Source organism: Streptopelia decaocto (assembly GCF_964273445.1).
Source record: "Streptopelia decaocto genome assembly, chromosome: 5".
In the NCBI taxonomy this organism is placed as follows: Eukaryota; Metazoa; Chordata; class Aves; order Columbiformes; family Columbidae; genus Streptopelia; species Streptopelia decaocto.
The window spans coordinates 8,753,145-8,773,954 of record NC_138659.1 but is presented as its reverse complement, the minus strand read 5'-3'; the positions used below and the strand labels follow the sequence as shown (position 1 = coordinate 8,773,954).

The 20,810-nt window shown below is 39.4% G+C and overlaps 1 protein-coding gene across 1 annotated transcript in view; it reads left to right on the top strand.

Annotated features, from left to right (window-relative positions):
- Positions 1 to 20,810, top strand: part of SLC44A5 (solute carrier family 44 member 5) — a 75,505-nt gene that overhangs the window by 15,330 nt on the left and 39,365 nt on the right. The window contains exon 2 of the mRNA XM_082053753.1: positions 20,163 to 20,211. Within this exon, the coding sequence (XP_081909879.1) occupies positions 20,163 to 20,211 (49 nt within the window). The remainder of the gene's footprint in view (positions 1 to 20,162; positions 20,212 to 20,810) is intronic.

Sequence of the window (20,810 nt, the reverse complement as noted above, 5' to 3'; positions counted from 1 at the left end):
TCTTCAAATAAGTAAACTTGATATTAAACATTAAACCCTCCTAGTGTGGAGTATCTGAAGTAACCTGGTCAGAGAGTATTGAACTCTGACACTAATGAACTTGTGACATCCCACAGGGGAAGAAAATCCCCTATTTTCAACAGCTGAGTTTAAACCACTTTTATTTGCTGTGAGTTGCATGTGCCTATGAAAATTTATGTTCTCGCTTGGGTTCCAGACCTGAGGTTTTGTTGTTGCTGTGCTGCGGGCCAGGCAGCCCCGTTGGGCTCTGCAGGGTGGGGATACGGAAATTAAGATTCACCGTGGATTTAAGACACCATATGACAAATGAGCTTTGTGTACAAAGCCCTGAATTTGGAATCACAATTAATTGTGTGCTAAAAGGAAAGTAATATTTAAAATTAAGCCCACTCACTCTTAAATGCTTTCCTGAATTGGACCATACTTAAGAGCCTCAGTTTCATTTACACAAAGAGGAGTTTGGATCAGGTTTTAATCTCTAACATTAATGCTAACATTTATTAACTTTTGATATCCTGCCATTTTAGTATTAACTGTGTATATTTGCAGGGGTTCTTAGAGCCTGTGGCTTGCTTGATTCGTGCTCTGGATGCATGTATGCCCATGAAACATAAATATTAACCAAAAAAATTGTTGGCTTTTTAAATTAGTAATTCTTTTTTTACTAAGTGTCACTCCAGATACAACCAGGTGGATTTATTGGAATCTACCATTTTTTATAACCTGAGGCATCTGACTGAAGCAACAAGTGACAGGGGAGGCGACTACTATTTAACAGCACTTTTGACTTGATAAGTGCTCCAGCTGTTTTACAATAACGCTACTGTCAGGAATATGCCCAGGGACTTCATGACATGCAGAAATCACTGGCAGTATAAACTCACATACGGGAGGGTTTATTAAAGCCTAGGTGTAATACCTGTGAAAAATAACTAATATATGTTCAAATAAATGTATGATGTCAATATTGACTATAATCGCAATGTTATGTGTAATTATTAGTTGAATGTGAATGAATGTAAAAATGCGTAAAGAAAAAATAACAGAGAAGAATAGTACAAATAAGAGCAATGAGTTACAGTTACCATAGAAAAAGTGTTTTCTTTTAGCTACTCCACAGTATTAATAAGAGTAACAAGATGCAGCAGATGTTTTCTCTTTGTTTCTCTGTGTTTTTATGTTGTGGTTCTAACTGAAATAGTGTTTGAATAGAGTTTGAACACATGCACGTTTTGGAAATAGAAATCAAATTCTGGCATATCAGTCTCCCAGTAAAAAAGAAAAATGTTTTAGGGGAGTATGTATTAATCGTCTTTAAAACAAACCAAAGAAATCTAAAAAATAGATCTTTTTGGGGCAGTAATTCATGTGGAAACTGCATGAAATTATGAACCAACATTCACTGCCCTACTAAAACTGGCAGCAATTGTGCCTCAGTGAGAGCAGAAGGGCCCAGGGAAGCACAAAATACGAGGTTACAGTTGTCTTCAGAGGGAACTTCATGACTGAATGGTTGCAGAACTGGGCCCAAGACACTTGTCTCTTTCCATTAAGACAATGTCAAAGTGAAGTTTAAATCATACTGGTTTCTAAAACACATCAGCTCAGTGCAGCACAGCGGATTAGCAATACGTCTATGTATTTCTATCATAACCAGCCCATAAAGTCAATCCACTGATCTCCAGCCTTGCTGCTGTGGCCATGGTGCCGTTCTCGCTTCGGTGCCCCTGTCACTGGTGCGGCTCTGCCAGGCCTTGCGGTGACACGGACCCACGTTTCAGTCCCGTCAGAACCCGGCTGTTCTCACCACGGACACACCAGATGTGGCTGGAGGACACACCAGATGGGGAGGACAGAACCAACCCTCTGAGTTTCAGCCCATCCTTAAGCTGACCAGACAGGTGCTTCAGTTAATCCTGAACAAGAAAACATAGACTGAGGAGTATAAGAAATTGGAAACTATCAATTGCATAGAAATCTACAAAATTTTAACTTGCTCAGCTCTCAGTGTTCTGAGGAAGAACTGAACTACAGGTTTTGATTTTGTTTGTTTTCTAATGATTAAAAGTTTTGAGGTTTGGGGGGTTTTGATAGTATAATTCAGCTTATTGATAAACTAATACAGTCTTTAGGTAAAAAGGTGATCTTCACTTAAGTTAGAATTTGCCTTGCATGTGTCTGTTGTAATTTATTATTTTATTACTTCAGGAGCAAATGCATGTTTTTAACCAAGATTTCTGGTAAGACTTGCAGACACATTGTTTTTCTTAACCCTTCATATCAGATATAGAATCATAGAATTGTTTTGGTTGGAAAAGACCTTTAGCTGTCCCGTCACCCCTCATTTCCATGGACACACACTTTGAATAAAGGTATAATTAGCGTAATGCCGCCACAAGTACTCTGTCCGGAGAGTAACATCATAGGGTAGGTGTGTTCTAGTGTCACTTCTGACACATTTAAACTGAGGCGATTTCTCTGAACTATGAGGTCAGAGTAACAGAAGTATTTGTTGTTTTGGGAGTTTGGTGACACATCAAACAAATTATTTAAACCCAGGCAGACAAGCTGCAAATGTTTGTAAGGATTGTAACTTGCGAAATTGGTACCCTAGAGAAGACGGGATTGGTCTGACCCTCAGGTTCCTCCTGTCTGTCGCTGTTTAGTGTCTGACAGTGTATGGGAACTGCTTTCTGTGAACACCTCTAGTGATGGCAGAATGGTGTTAGCATGACTTTTAACACTCCTCAATTACGAGCATATACTTACCTGATTAATGACTGGTTTATGATTGTCAAAACTATTTGCCTGCATCTCACTTGCTAATAGAATTAGGTGAATTGAATATTGAACCTTATTTAGAGACTGAATGTCTCACTGTTATCTCTAATGTATAAGTAAATATTCCTGTGAGGAAGTATAATCAGAGGGGTGTAAACCAATTGGAAGCAAGAAACTTCCCTGAGAAGGGAAACAAAACAACTTGGCTGAGCATGGGAAACTACAGCTGGCGGACAGGAGCAGTGGGGGTAGGACATGTCTGCAGTGCTGTCTGGATTCAGCATTAATGAGACTTAATCATGAGCTTACACCACTTGGAACTGTTTTGCAAAGATCTCAGAAGAGCTCGCTGCTGTAAGATGTCAACAGGCTGGTTCCTGTGTAAGGGAATTCCTGGATGAAGTGCCCTCTTCTTGGGTCAGGGTGCAATCTGCATAGTCTAGACTAGAGCTGGAATTATTAGACTGTAGACTAAGCTGGGTAGAAATTTTTTCCCTGTTCTGGGGGCAGGGCATGGAGCAGATGATAGGCCAGCCTATACTGGATCACTATAGTGGAGAAAACCTTTTAGAAAATAGTAAAAGGCCATTCAAGAAGCTTCTGATTCTTATCTTTGGCACCTTTTTCTCTAGCATAAGGTCTGCTGCTTAAAACATGAAACTCAAGACTTTTGCCATTTTCAGTGCAAATGTGTTTAGCTTTTCTTGGAAATGCTGCTGATCACAACACAAATTTAAGTTGCTCTTTAAGAGCTCCATCTGTCTTTTTTTAAAAACCAGAAGATAGAATTCAGAAGCAGCAGAAAGCGATGAAGTTTCCAAAGCATTACTTCAGAATAGTTCAAGCCTCATTCACCTTCCAGGAAAGACTGACATGGGCCCTTTCCTGGGGAACTGGTAGAGAAATCTGTCCTTTTAACGGAGCAAGTTATAAAATATTTGCAAATGTTACTGTAGAATACTTGGTAAATGCATATATAAAGAGTGTTCACATTAATAAAATGTGCTAGTAAATACATCCATAGTCTTGGGAAGATGAATATCAATACCTCTGAAGTCCAAATGCTCTGATGATGTGTGCTGATATTTGTTGCTGAAAGTTTAGGGCCACGTTCGTTCCCACTGGTGCTTCAGAGAGACCATTGCCTGAAACCATAACCCAGAGTTGGCATTTGAGGTATGGGTGCCATGGGTGTTACAGTTGTTTTCATGGCTCCTGTTAAATGGATTACCATCATGTTTTGATCCTTAACTTCATGGCTTTCCTTTTAAAAAGTGATGGCTATGAAACTACAGGAATTATGTAAATATCTGAGTGTAGAAAGTTATTTGTTGATATCATTAGTCTTTGCCGCTGGAAGAGCGTTGTAGATGAAGGAGTTAGCAGTGCACCTCATCTGGGTCATTAACCACACCAGCAGTGGCCACCTTGACACCGCCTGCGTGGCCTTGGCTTCATCCTGAAGTGAAGCAGCGTGGTCTCATATGAACATCCTTTTGTCTGATGGTAGAAATGGTGAAGAGAGTTTGTTCTCTTCCAATAAAATCCCATAAGACCTGTACCGACCCAGCGGCGATGCCGTTCCTCACAGGTGACAGCGTGTCGAGCTCTGGTTTGGGGTCCGTGTCCAATGCGGTGCCACTTGGGGGTCCCAGCGTCTGAAGGAACATCAGGTTACCATGCTGTCCTCTTTCTCCTCCCAGTGCTAGTGTCAATTAACAGCATTTTAATCAACACCAGCAGCATTATCATTTTATTATTTGTTTATTATTAAAAAGATTGTACTTGTTAATAATAGAAAATGGGTTGTTAGCTGTTGGGAATACCAAAGATTGCTGTTTTCAAGGCAGCATATAGTGTTAGTGTCCTGATGGACTACAAACATTCTTTTCTATCTTCTGTAACTTAAAAGGGCTTGTCTGGAACCAGTTCTGCAATGTTACATATTAAAAACAAACAAACAAACAAAAAAGGTGTTAGTGGAAATTAAACTCAGTGTTTCAAAATATTGTACGAGGTTCTTAGAGACAAGAACTGTTTTAATTCCAGGTTTATGCCATGATTTATGCAACTTAATTTCAGTTTTGAGACCTTTCAATAATAATGTGTAGTTTTGTAGACAACAGAAATCACACAATCTCAGAATGGTTGACATTGGAAGTGACGCCTGGAGATCATCTGGTCCAAATGTTGTGCGAAGAGCGTGGTAGCTGTTGTAACATTCTCATTTTACTGACGCACTGGTTATAACTGTCAGTGATTTGACGTTAGCTTTTAAAACACGTATTGCTGTGTTTTGGTAACATCTGGTTTTTGCTTTATACACTTCTCTGAGCTGGTAAACAGTCTGTATAACACAAATAAAAATAGGGTTTGTTGTTAATCACACAAAGTGGCAGTGACTCCGCCTCTGTTTTAGACAATACACTTTTAAAACACAAAAACTGAGCAAGGCTGTGATTGGTATTTCTCTTGAGAAAGGAATTTACAGTCTGTTGGTGTGATAGCACTCAAGCTTAGTGAATCCTGTGGGAGCTGCATGGAACAAATTAGGCAAGGCAGGACACAAATCCAATCTTAGCTAAAAAGATCAAAAGCTGTAGCAAGTCAAGCGAAGTTAGTGAGTTATTCTGGATTTATACCATTTTATTTAAACCTGAATATGGCTGATATTACTGTAAAATTAGATATAGAATCAAATCCTCAGGAATGAAGGCCCTGTCAAACTTCTGGTATAATCTCAAGACTTGGTCATGTGCTAGTCAAAACACAAGTGTTAACATGCCTAATAATGGAAATAAGCAGCTGATAGAAAGAGTGGCAAAAGGTTGGAACATAAAGAGGAATTCAGAAGCTTATGTAATTGCATTTTTATTGGGATTCTGATTCTGGAGTTGCTCTGAGGCAACTTTTTTTTTCAGTAAACTCGGACTGCATAGTCACCAAAAGATCACGATTTCAGATTTGGACAAGCAATATTTATGTTACAGGCCATCTGTCAAAATTAAATGTTAAAGGCCCTTAGATTTATTCTACCTGAAAACAAACAAACCCACCCTCATTTTCTGCAAAACTAACAGAGTTTAATCTAATTAAAAGGTAATTACATCTTGAAAACTCTTTAAAGTCTCAGACTAGTCTTCAGCTGTTTCAGTTGTCATCCCCCACCTTTTAGAGGTGAAAATCTGCTTTCCTCTTCCCAAGGAGAGGTGTGTGTGTGTCAGAGATGCCAGCAGCAGGCGCTGGGGCGATCCCGTGCTGGGGACTGGGTGCCGTTCTTCAGGTGCCGCTCAGCTGTCAAAGTTTGTGCTTTATCTCTCCATGATATCCCTGGAAGTCTTGTTTCTAAAGCAGAATTAAGTCTCTGTGCTGGTACGACTGCTCTCAAAATTCCCTGTCGTTATAACAGATCTCGCTGAACACCAAGATTCTTAAGACATCACGCACATTTATCACAAGAGGGAAGAAAAAAGTACAGTTCGGATTATTGGAAATATTCTCTTCAACCTTTAGACAGAAATGTAAACAAAACTGATTAAGTTTCATTGCTAATTTTTCCACCTTTATTTCACTGAGGTGTGCTGTTGAATATTTGTTACTCTTTGCACTTTCTTAAGGAACTCACCTCTGGTCCATCATCCATGGTGTTCAAAAAGCATTTCCCTGCTAGAATTAGGGTGATCCCAGAAGCTTTGGAAGGTGAAAGTAGAGAATAAGCCACTGGCTTTAGAATCAGAACTTTCAAATTCATAATGCTGAATTATATACAGGAAGGGCATGTATATAAAAATGAGTAATTTTCTTCTTCTTATAAACAGTCATTTTCTGACAGTCCTTTTATTAATCTCTGCCAGCATAGGGTTATTTGTACAGAGTAGCACTCTGTTTTCAAATTAGTTTCTGGTTACCTTACCTAATTTACAATATTGTTTGAAGGTTGATTTCACTCTTTGCAGTCGTTTTCTGTGATAGACTGCCAAACAGAATGTCTCTTGACTGGCAGAATATCTTAGGGGACATGAAGAGCTGCTTTTGTCTTAATGGAGGATGCTGCAGTGTAAAGGACACCAGTTCAGAGGAGATCAGACTAATGCTGCTGCTCACTGAGATATTTAATTAGTGCTGTGCATTCTACGGCATAGCAAGGAAATGTCATATTCAGTAGTCCCTTTACTTGACTGGCCCACATGTACCTTCCCTATATGTACTAATGGCCATCTTTGAAATGCATATTCCTGATTCAACTGATATAACGGTTGTTTCATTTCTAACATACAGGTAGTTTGTAAAGATCACTACAATTAACAATTAAATTTTAAACTTTAAGTAGTGAAATTTTGAGGTATTTTTTAGGTGCTCCAGAGATTTGGAATATTTAGTTAGTGCTGGTAATAATGGTAAAAATATATATAGTATAGTACAGATATAGTGTCTTTCTCCTCACTTTCCTCTTTTGAAGAGATTAGTGGATTAGCAGAATGCTAAGGAAAAGGCAGGGTATAAGCATGCATGGTGAAATCTTCCCTTCACACCCTGACAGTTTAGTTTTGCAACACCTTTTGTTCAGATCAACCAGGATGAATACTGCGTTGTGGTCCTTCACTATAGAAGGCAAATTCAGGCTGCAGACCATGACATTTAGGTTGGCGTGCAATTCCCTCAAGGTCTCAAGAGGTTAGATTAATCCACCAGGGTAAGGTGTTCTGTAAGCTCAGTTCTAACTTAAGCGTGATGTGGTATCTATGTGTTAACATGTGCCGCTTTAAATACAGATTTTATTGGAACATGTAACAACAACAATCTATTAGTTATTGGTTATTATTATTACAATATTTCTTGACTACGCTTCTCAGTGCCACGAACCCCAATAGGAAAAAGCATTGCAGTGAATTCAGCAATGAAAATGTAATGCTAAAGGCTCAGTTTTCCGGATTAACTTTGCTTCTAATTCCTAGGATTTCACAGTTTTCACAGGCAATTACAACTTTGTCCTGATAGTCTGTTATAAGAGCAGAAGCTCTAGTGTCCAGTTATAATCTGTGCAATTATTACTGTTTCCCAAATATCAATTTATAGGAATACATTGGAGATTAAACTATAGACTAGTTTTTAGACATCTGGGCCTATTATTAAGGTCTTTAAGCTGAGAAAATAATAACAGAAGTTCCAGTCAGCAAGTTCTTATATCCATTATGATTTTGTTGCTTACTGTTGTTCTTAAAACACCTGCAGTACATTGAAGCTGAGCCTGGGACTGTAAAATGCTCTTTTCTCTGTGACTTTGTGTGAGGAGGTGAGACCTGTTTAGCTCCTGAAGCTGGAAAGGAATTTTCTGATATTTTAGCAGCGTAAAACAGATCCTTATTTTTATGACTTCCATCTTCTCTTATGTTTTTGCAGCTCTGTTAAAAAACTTTCTCAGTGTTACTAAGATTAATATGTATTCAGAGAATCTCCCCAAATCACATATTATCTCCTACTTTGGTCTGGTTTTGATTTGTCTTTGAGATGTTTCTTCTACACAAGCTACTTGTCAGTCTCTTAAATATTCATGTATTAAACATTCACATTAAATATTCACATCCACAGTGGGCTGTGAATTCTTTTTTCCTTGCCCCCAGAGGAGCTGGAATACTCTTTTCATGTAATTTGTGTCTAAAGTGTGAATAGCAGTCTGGTGTTGCTACAAAGCCTGTAGCAATACCCCTTCCCTCTGGTACTGGTGGGGTTCTGAACCAGTATTTGTGTTGGACAGGCTTTGGGATCCTGAGCATTCTCTCTGAAGGTCTCGGAGGCTTGTTCTCATGTTCCTGAAACGGAAGCAGGTGCTGGGCAGGGTTGACCTTGAGTGGCCTTTCTTCTGAACCTTTCTGTCGTTCAGACTGTGGAAAGCATTGGAGAAATGTTCCTACAGGTTGTATCTTTTGTAATCGCCTCTTCACCGATTCCACACATCTTATGGTTGCTGCACATCTAATGACACATATATGCATTTATTCCTATAATCTTTTCAGTCTAGACTGAGTGTTCAGGGCTGTTATTTACACCCTTGTGTCCATGAATTTACATCCAGGATTATATTCTTCAGCAGTTTTGGTTCCAAAGTGATATACCAACAGCAATAGAAACGTGTCCCTGATCGCATCACAAACAGGGAAATCTTTAAACCAGTTACAATTAACTGAGTCTTACATATGGAGCACATCCTGCATTTTGCTGTTGCAGCAGAGGGGGAATCCAAATGCTTTAGAAGGTATCTTGGCAGCTGCTCTGCCGGAGCAGGTGGGTTTGCAGAAGGGATTTTCTCATAAATTGTATTTTTTTTACTGTAGCACTTCATAGATGTATGGAGACATTATTTGCTCCATCAGTGTAACAATATCTCATTCATTTTGTATGTTGAAAATGCTAACAAGTTACTTTTAGGAACCAAAACCTTTTAACTGATGTTTGCTACTTAATTATTAAGTCTTATTACCTAGGAAGAGAACCTGGCTGAATGGCCGCAGACCAACTTGGCATAACATGTTGTGCCGTTAGAGACAGAAAACATCGGTTGCCACAGTCCCCTTCTCTTGTCTAAGAACACATTTGGCTTTGTTTAAACCCGAGCTTTTGAGTCCAGAGGATTTTTTTATGAAGACAAAATCAGGAATATAGTAGAAGTCTGTTTTTTATTAATAAGCGGAAAAAACTTGGAACAATGGATCACTTCTGACCATTTATAAGCAACTGTGAGGGATTTATTTGCTCAAATAAATTCTTAAATTAAATCTGCCTGTGTTATCATTTTGTGAATATATTCACTGTTCCAGATACACAGAGCCATTGTTAGCACCGGTAAAACTGCAGAGCACATCCTACAGTAAATGGCAGTAGTCTCAGAAATGAAGGCGAAATAAATGAAAATGTGGCCGCCTATTAAAATTCTGGATCTAATTAACATAATCTTACAAACTCCACTTGTAACCACATATCTAATGGTTCAAAAACAACCATGAAGAGCTGGTGCTTTGTTCATTATACCAGACAGTGAGCTGTACATAGCCTGCTTTCAGAAAGGCGGGCATTCATAATAATGCGTCTTGTGTACAGTGTTATATAGACATAAATTTTAACCTCTGTTAAACAAGCAATAGTCAAGAGTCACCCAATCTCCATCTGAATGGTTTGCTTTATGTATTTTTAAAAAAAAAATAATATCTTTGCAAGGTGTGTGTCTATACAGAGAATATCCACTGAATTAGCAAGCATCTGATGATAAGGCTTTTTAATCCGATCCATGAGTCACTCATTTTCTGCACAAATCTATTGTTTGCCTAACCTTGTAATCAGTCTAAAGCGTAACCGGTTATTTTTGTATTCAAATACCATACCAGATACTAGTAACCAAGTGCAAAAGTTGGTCATGCAATTGGGCAGTTAGACTTTCACACGAAACTGTGTATACATGGTTCAAACATTGTCCTTTGTAAAGGGAAAATACATTTTATAGCTTTTGGGAATGCTTTAAGCTATTGGGTTGTCGTATGTTAAATTGCCTAGACTAATGTAGTGTAATTTACCAGTCATTGCTCTGCATACATGATGTATTGGGTATTTCAGCAATGTTTGTGTAAAAGAACCCTTCAAATAGTTGTGGAGGGTATTCTTTAAGCTGGGCTGTGAGCCCTGTGACTGTGGTGGTGTGTCCCATGGGGCCAGGCTGTCCTCTGTGCCCCCCCGGACTGTGTCCCATGGCACCCACACGGCTCTTGGTCACGTGTGGTCCAAAAAGGCCTGAATTAGGGCAGAAAATGTCCTGCTGTGCTTCCAGTTGTTCAATCCCTTTTTATGAAAAAGAATGGTTTTGTTTGAGATACAAAACGCGAGGGTGGGTGAACCATAGAACACGTGCTGCAACAGCTTGCTGGTAAAGATAATTAATACAATAATGACATCCAAAGACTTGTTAAGGAGACTGAGTAAAAATTTACTGTTTCCTCAAGATATGCAGGGAGATTTTCTGGATGTTTTTCTGTTTTTCTGCTTGTAAGCAACTACCATAGCTGGGTGCGGTTTCCAGGCCAGATTCTCGCAGACCGGAGGGCTGAGGAGTTTCCAAAAGTCATATTTTAAATTACCAGAGACAGTTTTTCCAGAGACTTTGTGCTGCTTCATAAGAATGTGCTTTATAGATTTGTGTCCCTTTTTCCCCCAGAATAAAGTACTATGGGGGTGAATATTTGTATATTCCATTGAAAAACAAAGGCAGAGAGATAGTAGCTTGTGGAGTGAATCAGGATGTCTGGATTGCAATTTTTAGAAAATATTGTAATTTCTTAATGTTATTCAAAGAAGTGGAGCTTCATCTGTATGCTCCTGTCGGTGGATTACATCAAGGAATTACCTCATGTCATGTCTCTGGTTTTGAATGGACTGACACTACGAAGTTCTTATTCAAGTACTTCTACTCAAATAGAAGGAAAAGCACAATTGTAATGCTACTTCCAGTACTCCATTTCCATCTAAAAGAAATTTTGACTTTGCTAAATAAGTTGTGACTTGAAGGTACTGTATAGACTATAATAGTTATTTTCTAGTGGATACTTGTTAGTATCAAAAATAGTAGGCAATAGGATACAATTTTAAATTACTATTTGATCTTAGTTCTTAAGGGAATGCCTGTGAAAATATATTAATTGTCTCCATTTTGAAGTAATTAATTGCAGAGGACCAAGCTTCTGTCTCACAGAAAATGACAGTAATTCTCAAAGGTCAAAGTCCACTAGAGGGCTAAATATTTAGTGGAATAAATTTTGTTTGTCCTAAAAATGTATTGTAGAGGAGTATTAATAGTCTGTTTTCCTCTTAACAGTAAAGTACAACTTGTTCTAGAGCTGAAGGTTGTCTTGCCTGTTTTATACCTTCCCTTTGATTTTGATATTAGGCTCCTGTATTTTGTGGTAGTATTGATAGAGTTGTTGTTGTTGTTGTTGTTGTTCAAGACAACAGAAGGTTATTTTCAAATTCCTGTGTTCAGCTGCAGGAGTACAGTTCCTCCTAAAAGTGGGGTCCTAGTTGTGAAGGTGAACTCAGTGATTGCTGAATGTGCTCAACAAGAGAGTTGCCCGAGGCTGGTGGGGTGGGACAGTGGGACACGGGTGGGACAGCAGGACACAGGGCTGTGCTGGGAATGGGGACGACACACTGGGAACCAGGTCTACAAGACATGGAGAGCCAAAAAAGGGACAGAAAACTGAGGGACTGTCTACAAAATTTGGCCATCTGAAAGGTTGTTTTCAAATTACAAGCTGCATTTTAAAATGTTAACAAAGAAAAAGAAGGAAAAAAGAAAGAACCTTATCTTAACTGTGATGCCTTCTGAGAACTGGATAAGTAATCATGACTGAAAAATTAAACGTTAGTTACATTTGCAATTACAACATGAAACACATGATATGTTGGCTGTTTTAACAACGCGTTACATCAGGTTTCTTGAGGTCTAATTTTCACAGAGAATGTTATTAATAGCTCACTAGACAAATTCATCTGACAAACACCAGGCAACCATTGGCCATTCTTAGTTTAAATCTGCAGCCATTAGAAAAGGCCTGGTATACAGAGCAGTACAGATCTTCAGAACTATGCATGGCTGTTAAGGCTATGATTGCTGGATTTTCCAGATGGCTTTTGTGAATTAAACACTGGTTTATTCAAATGGTTATGGGACTGACTGTCCCTTGCTTGCAAAGTTATTGAATACATTTGTACAAATAAAATAGTGGTAAATAAATGACGCACACAAAGTTCAGAATAATACAGCTTCTGTTTCCCCCACCTGACATTTTTGTGTATGAAAAATGTGTATAATTGTGATTCCTCTCCCAGTATAAACAGTGCAGTGGTTTAATTATTAATGGTAAATGCTTATAGATAATACCCTCCTTCTAAGGTTGTGAAAGTGTTATTTTAATGTTGTTTTAATGGTTTATAGAAAAAGTCTCAGATGTTATGGTATCTGCACGCAGCATTTTACAGTACAAGATAAACTAAAATAAGCTGCAATGATTTGTGATGGTATAAAGCAATTGGGGCTAGAGACTCGGCCAGGAGAAACACTTCTTGGCCAGCATCTGTCGTCATGGAGCAACTGCAGTAAAGCAGCCCAAAAATGGAAAACTGTGGCATTTTCTGATCCTGGGTCGGAAGCATCTGATTCTTATTTCAAAACATCACTTTTTCCTGTTAAAGTATCATCAACAGCTGTATTATATTTTGGATGCTGTTTTTGCTAAAGCATGAGACTATGTTTCAAGACCAAGCACACTTCCTAGCTGGATTAATAAGTAAAAATGTTGAGAAAAGGAGATATTTAACAGATATTTAACAGTTATATCAAACATAACTGCATGATAACAGCTTTCTCTAGAGTTCACCTGGTCTTCTGGGCCCTATCTCACTTTGACAAAACATCTCATGGAATTGCAGAACAGGTTGCACAGAATTATTCTTCCCACACATTTTGCTCTGTTTTGGAAGCATCTTGGTAGCTGTGTCTTAGCTTGGAAATTCTAGAGAACTTGTGGCTGCAATAGGCCCAGAACAAGAATAAAAAATGTCTGTGAGACAAAAAAACAGACATTATTTCATCTCTAAAGAAGAATTTGGAGGAACAGCTAATAAGCACATTGAAATAGAAGCCTTGAAGCTGTGTAGGCGATACCAGCTACAGGTAAACTTATTGTTTGATGTTTAGAGAAATGGAAAACCTCTACTAGCTTTCAGTATTCTTGATTGCATAGCAGAATTGTAGTTTAGAGATCAATTAAGTTGCAGTATACTAAGTGTATACATTTTCAGTCCCCTTTCTGTGGGTGGTTGTTTGGCAACCGGTACATTTCAAAATTTGCCTAACAGCCTATGTTGTCTCTAGTGTCAGAAGAATGTTAGGTGTGGACCTTTGACATTTGATCATATCATGTTGGTCAAACAGGTTTCGATGTTTTGCCTGATCTTAAGTGAACATGGACGACGTGTTAATTGCACAGGCACCACCTCAGGAAAACACATTGCTCAATTCTTGGACAAACTGATAGTCAGCTGTGTTGTCATTCACTTTGTCTTGTGGCCATGACAGGGAGAACATCGTGCTTCCTCAGATACATGGTTAATTAGGACAGTGCAATAACATTAATTTCAAAGTTTTGCATTCTTAGGGCCTAATTTAGTGCTTGGTTTTCTTACCACGGTGTAGAAAAGGATCAGCCTTCTTCATTGGACTGTGACTGACCTCAGGATTCCCAGCCAGTTCTCTTTATGATATGTACATACGTGTTTAGGAAGTTTCTGCTTTGGAAAGGGACAGGTGAGTAGTGCAAGAACTTGTGTTACTGTGGTTTTTCCTGCTCCTACCCAGGATAGAAGGGCAGAAGCATCAAAATCTCTACATGATTTTTTTTAGTGAAACATCAACTGGGATGAATCTCATTCAGTTCTAATACATCCCAGCCATTCATTGGCAGTCTCATTTGGTGGCCTGTGCGCTCATGTCTTTGAGCACTGAATTAGCAGGTTGTGTTCACCTGCTGAAAGGAGGTGTCACCATTGCTGAGGCACATCACAGGAACTTTTAACCACTGGAACATGCCTATTTACCCCAGTAGAGGGAAGCAGCACATAAACATACTGCTCCAAGGCTTTTCCAATAAAAATGCTGTTCTCTTACAAAGCCACACCTGTTCTAGCCACAGGCACATGTAATCGTTGACCAAACACCAAGGAAGAAACACAAATAAACTCATAGCTATTAAAGCAGAAGTAGCATTTTATTTGAGGAATATTGTGCCATGTCAGTCAGTGTACATCTGTTTTCAGCACTGTCTGTTCAGCCCTTCTGTCGATGTGCTAAATTGAGAAGATAATTCCTTGTCATTGTGTACTATACAGAGACACAGTTGACTTAAAACCATCATTTTTGTTGCTCTCACATGTAGTTCAGACCTGTCTTGAAAGTTATTGTAGGAATGCATATGTAAATGTGTGTGTTTCTCATTAAAGAATTCTACAATTGGTGTTTTAATTGTATTCCACAGAGAATGAAGATTTCATACTGGTAAGGATCACCACGCAGGAATTCTGTTACTTTGTGGCTAAAAGGAGAGGTTGCTAAGATTGCTAGCTTTTTTTTTTTTTTTTTTTAATGGTTTTGGGCTTTCAGATTCACATACTGACTAAAATGCCTTGTATTTCCTTTCACTGTACAGGCATTATAGTATCCAAAGTAACAAAGGGACTTCTAGTGTTTTCTGTTCTGCACTTATGTGCTATGCAGCAATACAAAATGTACCTTGTATTAAGAAAACAATTTAGTAAATTATGACTACTTCTGAAGATAAATGTTCCACTGGACAAGATTGAAAATTTGATATACAGCAGATGGTTTACATTTAAGACTGAAATGTGTCAGAGTAAATTTTGTTTTCCTCACTTGCATGCCCTGTGCTTCGGGGGAGCTGCTCCCATGTGTACAACTGGTCTGGCCAGCGCTGAGCTGTACGGGCTCCAACAGCACAGTAATTACTGACAGCGCGGTACCTTATTCTCAGCTGGGAAATCATCAGTCATGTTGCGGTTGTGTTGACTTCCATCAGCTTGTTTTACAGACGGCGTTCAGGTGCAGGCGTTTCCCTCTCTGCTCACACCTGGGGGCTGATGCGGCTGATCAGTCCCTGCTCCCCATCCTGCTGGGTGCTGGGCTGGGCGATATCCCTGCTCGCAGCAACGCCTGCCCGCCCTGAGACTGCTGTTCTGATTGGAGAGGTCTGCGGCGCTCGGCTTCATTTTAAAATCCATTGCAATAGCACTTGTGTGTACCTGTGCGTGCTGGGAAGGTGTGCTGGCAGCACAGGAGGCCACAGTCGGTACCTCAGCTTGCTCAAGTGATCCAGGCACAGTCACATGGATAGAGATGAAGGAAACTACTATGGAAAACACGGTAATTTACCTGCTTCCTTGTGACAGTTCTTAAGTGCCTGATCTAAATCTCTTTTATTTCAACTGTATTATTTCAATCAACTTTACTGGGCTTAGATCAAGCCCCAAATGGTTCTCTCTAACTTCTTCAGTTATTAGCAGCATCTTCATTTTTTTCCAGCTTAACATTTGCAAGTTTATTAACACTGCAGCTCAAAGGCAAAGTGTTTATATATAATGGGTGTATATATAGCGTGTTTTTATTTAAGTAATTTAGATGTGCTTTTAAAAATTATTACAGTGATAAAATGCAACAACTGAATTGATATGCTCTTTGGAAAGAGGTATCTTGTGGAATATTTCTTGTAATGGTATTATAATACAATGTACAAAAGTTTCCTATTATAAAGCAGCATGTGAAATAGATCTGTCCCATCTGCAAAGTGAATATCATTTCAGTTTTTGATCTTAGCAAAGAAAATGGCAGTTGTTACCCCACACCACTTTCTTCCTTGTGCCTACCACACTCCTAAAGCTTGGAATTTGATTTCTAAACACTTTTGTGCTTTGGTAGCTAAGGGAGTGGTTTGCTTTTACCGGGAGCTATGTAAATATTAATACTAATAACGTAAATAATTACCACTTCACTCCTCAAGAATCTTCTCAGTTTTTAAAGAACGGTAGTAACTAAGTAGGGAATTTAATATCTAATTTAGAAAAATGAGAAAGAAACAAACACCATTTTTGTTGTTCTTGCACAAAACTATGATCACAGTCGCTGTGCCGTGTATTTTGGCAAGGGACATTCCAGTCATGCTCCAGACTAGTTCTGTCAGTGTATTTTTAACGTAGCCTATAGTTTGCTTTCTTCTGTAAACTGCTGTGTCCTGCACTGGGCTGTTAGCAGGAGCTGGGTGGCCGAGAGGACGGTGTGTTTGGCCACAATGAGCCGGGCTCTGGCGCCAGGAGCCCGCAATGGGCAGAACCTCATTGCTGGAGGCAACCGGTACCGTCTCACGTCACTGCTCCTCCCTGGGGCTGAGTGTCTGCATTTGAATCAACGTTTGTATTTGCTTGCCTGTTAGTTACTGGGTGTTAGTTTTAATTGGAGCAGTCTTGTGGAGTTCACCTAACACACGTGAATATGCTCCATAAATAAGTGCAGCTTTTGACATGCGTTTTCTTCCTTCCATTTCAGAAGCACACAGGTATGACACGAATAAAAAAAGTTGAGCTATTTACAATGGTATACACTGTGTTAATAATGATCTTCTTATGGAAAGGAGGCCAGTTGTGGAAACATTACATCTTGCCCAACCGGTCGCATTATAAAAGCATTCTGCTCACTGCAGCCTTTCTGGAAGCTCAGGAGATTGCCCATCAGCAACATTTGTCAGTGCATGACTGACTGCAGAAACATCTATAAGCAGAACATAAGTGTATTGCTTCCCTGCTGAAAGTCATTTGTGTTTTTGAAAATCTAGCTTGTTGTTGTACAAGGAGATCAGAAATCGCTCCTGTCTGTCTGGAAAGTAAATGATGTAAAGACAAATGTTAAGAAGCCCATGTGTTCTGAAAGATTTCATGATGCCTGACCTAAACCAACTTCGCAGCAGATGAAGTTACTTCTCCCTCTGTCATTTTTATATGGTACTTGAAGTCTGTTGTTTTGTCTCCTTCCCTTAATCGCAGCCATTGAAGTTTGCATTCATTTACTGCTTTTTGTAAACCTCTTAGTGTCTTCTTTTCAATCAGTCCTTCTGCTCTCTCTAATTTGTCTGTATCATCTGAAATTCTAGTGTCATGATCTAGAAATAACTTTCCAGCAGAGGCCTTACACATCCCAAGCACAAGGAGCAGTGACTTCACCAGTCATGCTCACATCTTGAGTGAGTTTGTGCTTTTTTTAGCAAAGATGTTGCTGCACTGACTCATTCTCTGTCTGTAGTCTGCTGTAATCCATTAGGATTCTTCTAGTCAGTGTTGTTGAAAGCAATTATTATGTATGGATTTGTGAATGGAGTTTGTCTTGATAAGGTTCGTCAGTTTACAAAAATCATTTTGAATTGTTAAATTGTGTATCAAAATCCCTTTGATTCTGTCTCCAGAAGTATTTTAACGCTTGTCACAAGGACAGCTGCAGAGTTTATTCTACTTCATTGTTCAAATTATGAAGGAGAATATTGAATAGCTTTAGAGAAGAGGTTATTCCAGTAGTGGGACTGAGCTAGCGACTGACATTCAAGAGTGAGAAATTGGGGTCTTAATGGATGATTCAGTGAAAGTGTTTGCCCCCAAAAGCAAGTAGACTATAAGAAAGAATTGTTAGGAATGGACTGAGATCAAATAGAAGAAGTCATTACATGATTGTATAAATCACAGCCAACGTTTGTGGTGAATATCCTGTGTAGTTCTGGCCCTTCCTTTTCCAGCAATATATAGTAACACTGAAAAAGGTACAGAAAATGAACATAAGCATGACCCAAACTGGAATGGCTTATGTATGGGAAACAATTGGACAGACTAGTACTCTTGAAGGTAGGCAAGAGGAATATAATAACCTATAAAATTATTAGTAGTCTGCCATGATGCCATACAGGTATGAGATGACTGATGGCAAGCTTAAAATAGGCAAAAGGAGGTAGTACTTCAATGGTTCATTAACCCGTGGTGCTCCATGGTGTAGGGCATTGCAGATTGTTAAAGTGTATGGAAGTTGAATAGAGACTTATGAAATGAATGGCAAATTCACCCGCAGCTGTGAAATACAAAGTCACTACTTTGGTCACCTTGATTTTTCGTTTCTCCTCAGAGATTCACTACAGCCCCTGGTGAGACACAAGGTGTGGGTTCCATGGATCTTTCTGGTGATCAGCTCTGGCTGTTATCGCATGATAGACTTGTGTCCTGGATGAGCCGTGAGCAGAGGTTCACTTCAGTATGTCTGGTGGCCAGAATTGTCCTTAGGGAGTTATGTTACAGACCCTGAACTGTTCTGGAGATAAATTATTTTGTAGAAATACTTATTGTAGAAATTGCTGTGCAAAAATGTTCTTCAAAACACTAGTTTTGGCCCTGTGTTAGGTATTGTGTATGGTACACTCACTTTCTGGACCATGGTAGTTGTGTAACAGCGTAACTCACATCTTCCACTCCCAGCATTGCTGTCACATGTCACTCCTCCAACATTTTAGCTTTCCCAGTCTCTTCTGTGTTAAAGTATATTTGGTTTAAGAGCTGGGTAAGGTGGACCTAAACACCTCAGAGGAAGGGCAAATAGAATTGTATTATCTGCAGTGTTTATTGTACTGGTCTTTGTGTATTTTGATAAGGTTTTTGTGATACAAACCAAGAACAAAGTCTGGCATTTAGTTAATAAGTAAATTCTACTTTTGCAATGTTGCTGAATTCTTCCCTAGTTGAAGAAAATAAGTATTTTTTTCTGCGGGTGGGGTAAAGCGTAGGCTGGTAACACCCTTCAATACTAGATATCTTCAGAAGAGGAGATGCTTAAGAAGGCAGTGAGAAAGTGCTCTGAAACAGTCATTTGTATTCTAGCGTTGACATCTGAGTGAAGAAGTGATTTTTTCATTGCATAAAGTTTGATTCAGTAAATCTCTGTAATTACCGAATTTAAAAAAAAAAACATAAAGCTGAATAGCTAGCTTCAAAAGGAGAAGTCCCAGCCCTGGTCTGTTGAATGAAGGACTGCTTCTTTCTCTTCATACAGTAGCTTGAAACTTGAAAATGTAAATTCTACCATAAATTTTTGTTGCTCTTTTCAAGTGAAATCATACTGTAATTCATCTTATTCCAGTCCACATGTGAAGCACAGATTGGTGGGTTCGTATTTAGGAGCTTCTTAATGTAGTTTGGTAATGTGTAGAGTGAATCAATGAGAACTATGCTGACCAGGATAACTATGTGAAGAAATCGTATCACGTTTGACTCCTTCCATCTGTAACCTCTGGCCAGATGCTACTGCATGTTTCTAGAGAGACCTGACCTGACTTTCTCGCTGTTCTGAGGTTCACATAAAGCAGCACCACGTTCAGGGTTGTGTGCACAACCAGCTTCAAACCCGCTCTGCTCCCCCTGGGCTGTGCTGGAGCTGGAGCAGGTTTGGAACCCGCTCTTCTGGGGCTGCTCTGGGGAGCTGGAGCAGCCGGGTCAGCGCTGGATCACTGCCTTGTCTGATAACCAGCACAAAAGGGAGAGGCTGCCGCTCTGTGTCCCTGAGGTCCTGTGTGAATTACTGATATTGCCTGCATGAAATTATTTTAAAAGAATTGATTGAACTGGGTTATATAGAAAAAGTTCTTCAAAGACTGCTGTTAACACTCCCCTCTCTATAGATTTTATTTTAAATAAGGACATATTTTTATATTGTTTTATTTTAAATGCAGGTGAACCAAGGAAATTTGACCCAAAGTTCAGAGGACCTATTCATAACAGGTAAATACCTTAACTCATTCTGTTTAATTATTTTGTTTTTTTTTTCAGTGAACAGGGGATAAAAATATTATTAACAAAACTTGTGAATTTGATTCTGCGATTCTTTTAAATCCAGAAGACAATCCTTACCACCCTTGAGGATTTATGATTACCAGGGAATATTTAACTGTGTGCTCTCAAGTTCTTTGAATTTGAATGCCAGTTCTGTGTGCCTCATATTGTGGAGTCCCTGCTGTCTGTCGTGTCCTGGTGCCACAGCCCTGGGATGCGCTCTGTCCTGTTTCCAGGCAGCACCTCCATTCTGCAGTTTGCAGCCGGTTTTCCTGCTCCCGCAGTCACCTCCTCAAGGGATTTACTTGGTTCTCTCCAGAGCCTGGCCCAGGTGTTCTGTGACGCTGGTACTGAGCCAGGCTGGCGGGGCAAACCGCTGGCCGAAAATGGGACGGTGGCAGCAGCGCTGTGTTGGCGGGGCGGCTCCTGGAGGGACTCACATTGAAAACCTTACTCGAGTGAACGGGTTTTCGCTCTGAAGTGAGTGACACTACCTATGGCGCTGTGTGCTGCAGAGTTGGACTCTAAAATATTGCAATTTAATGGTA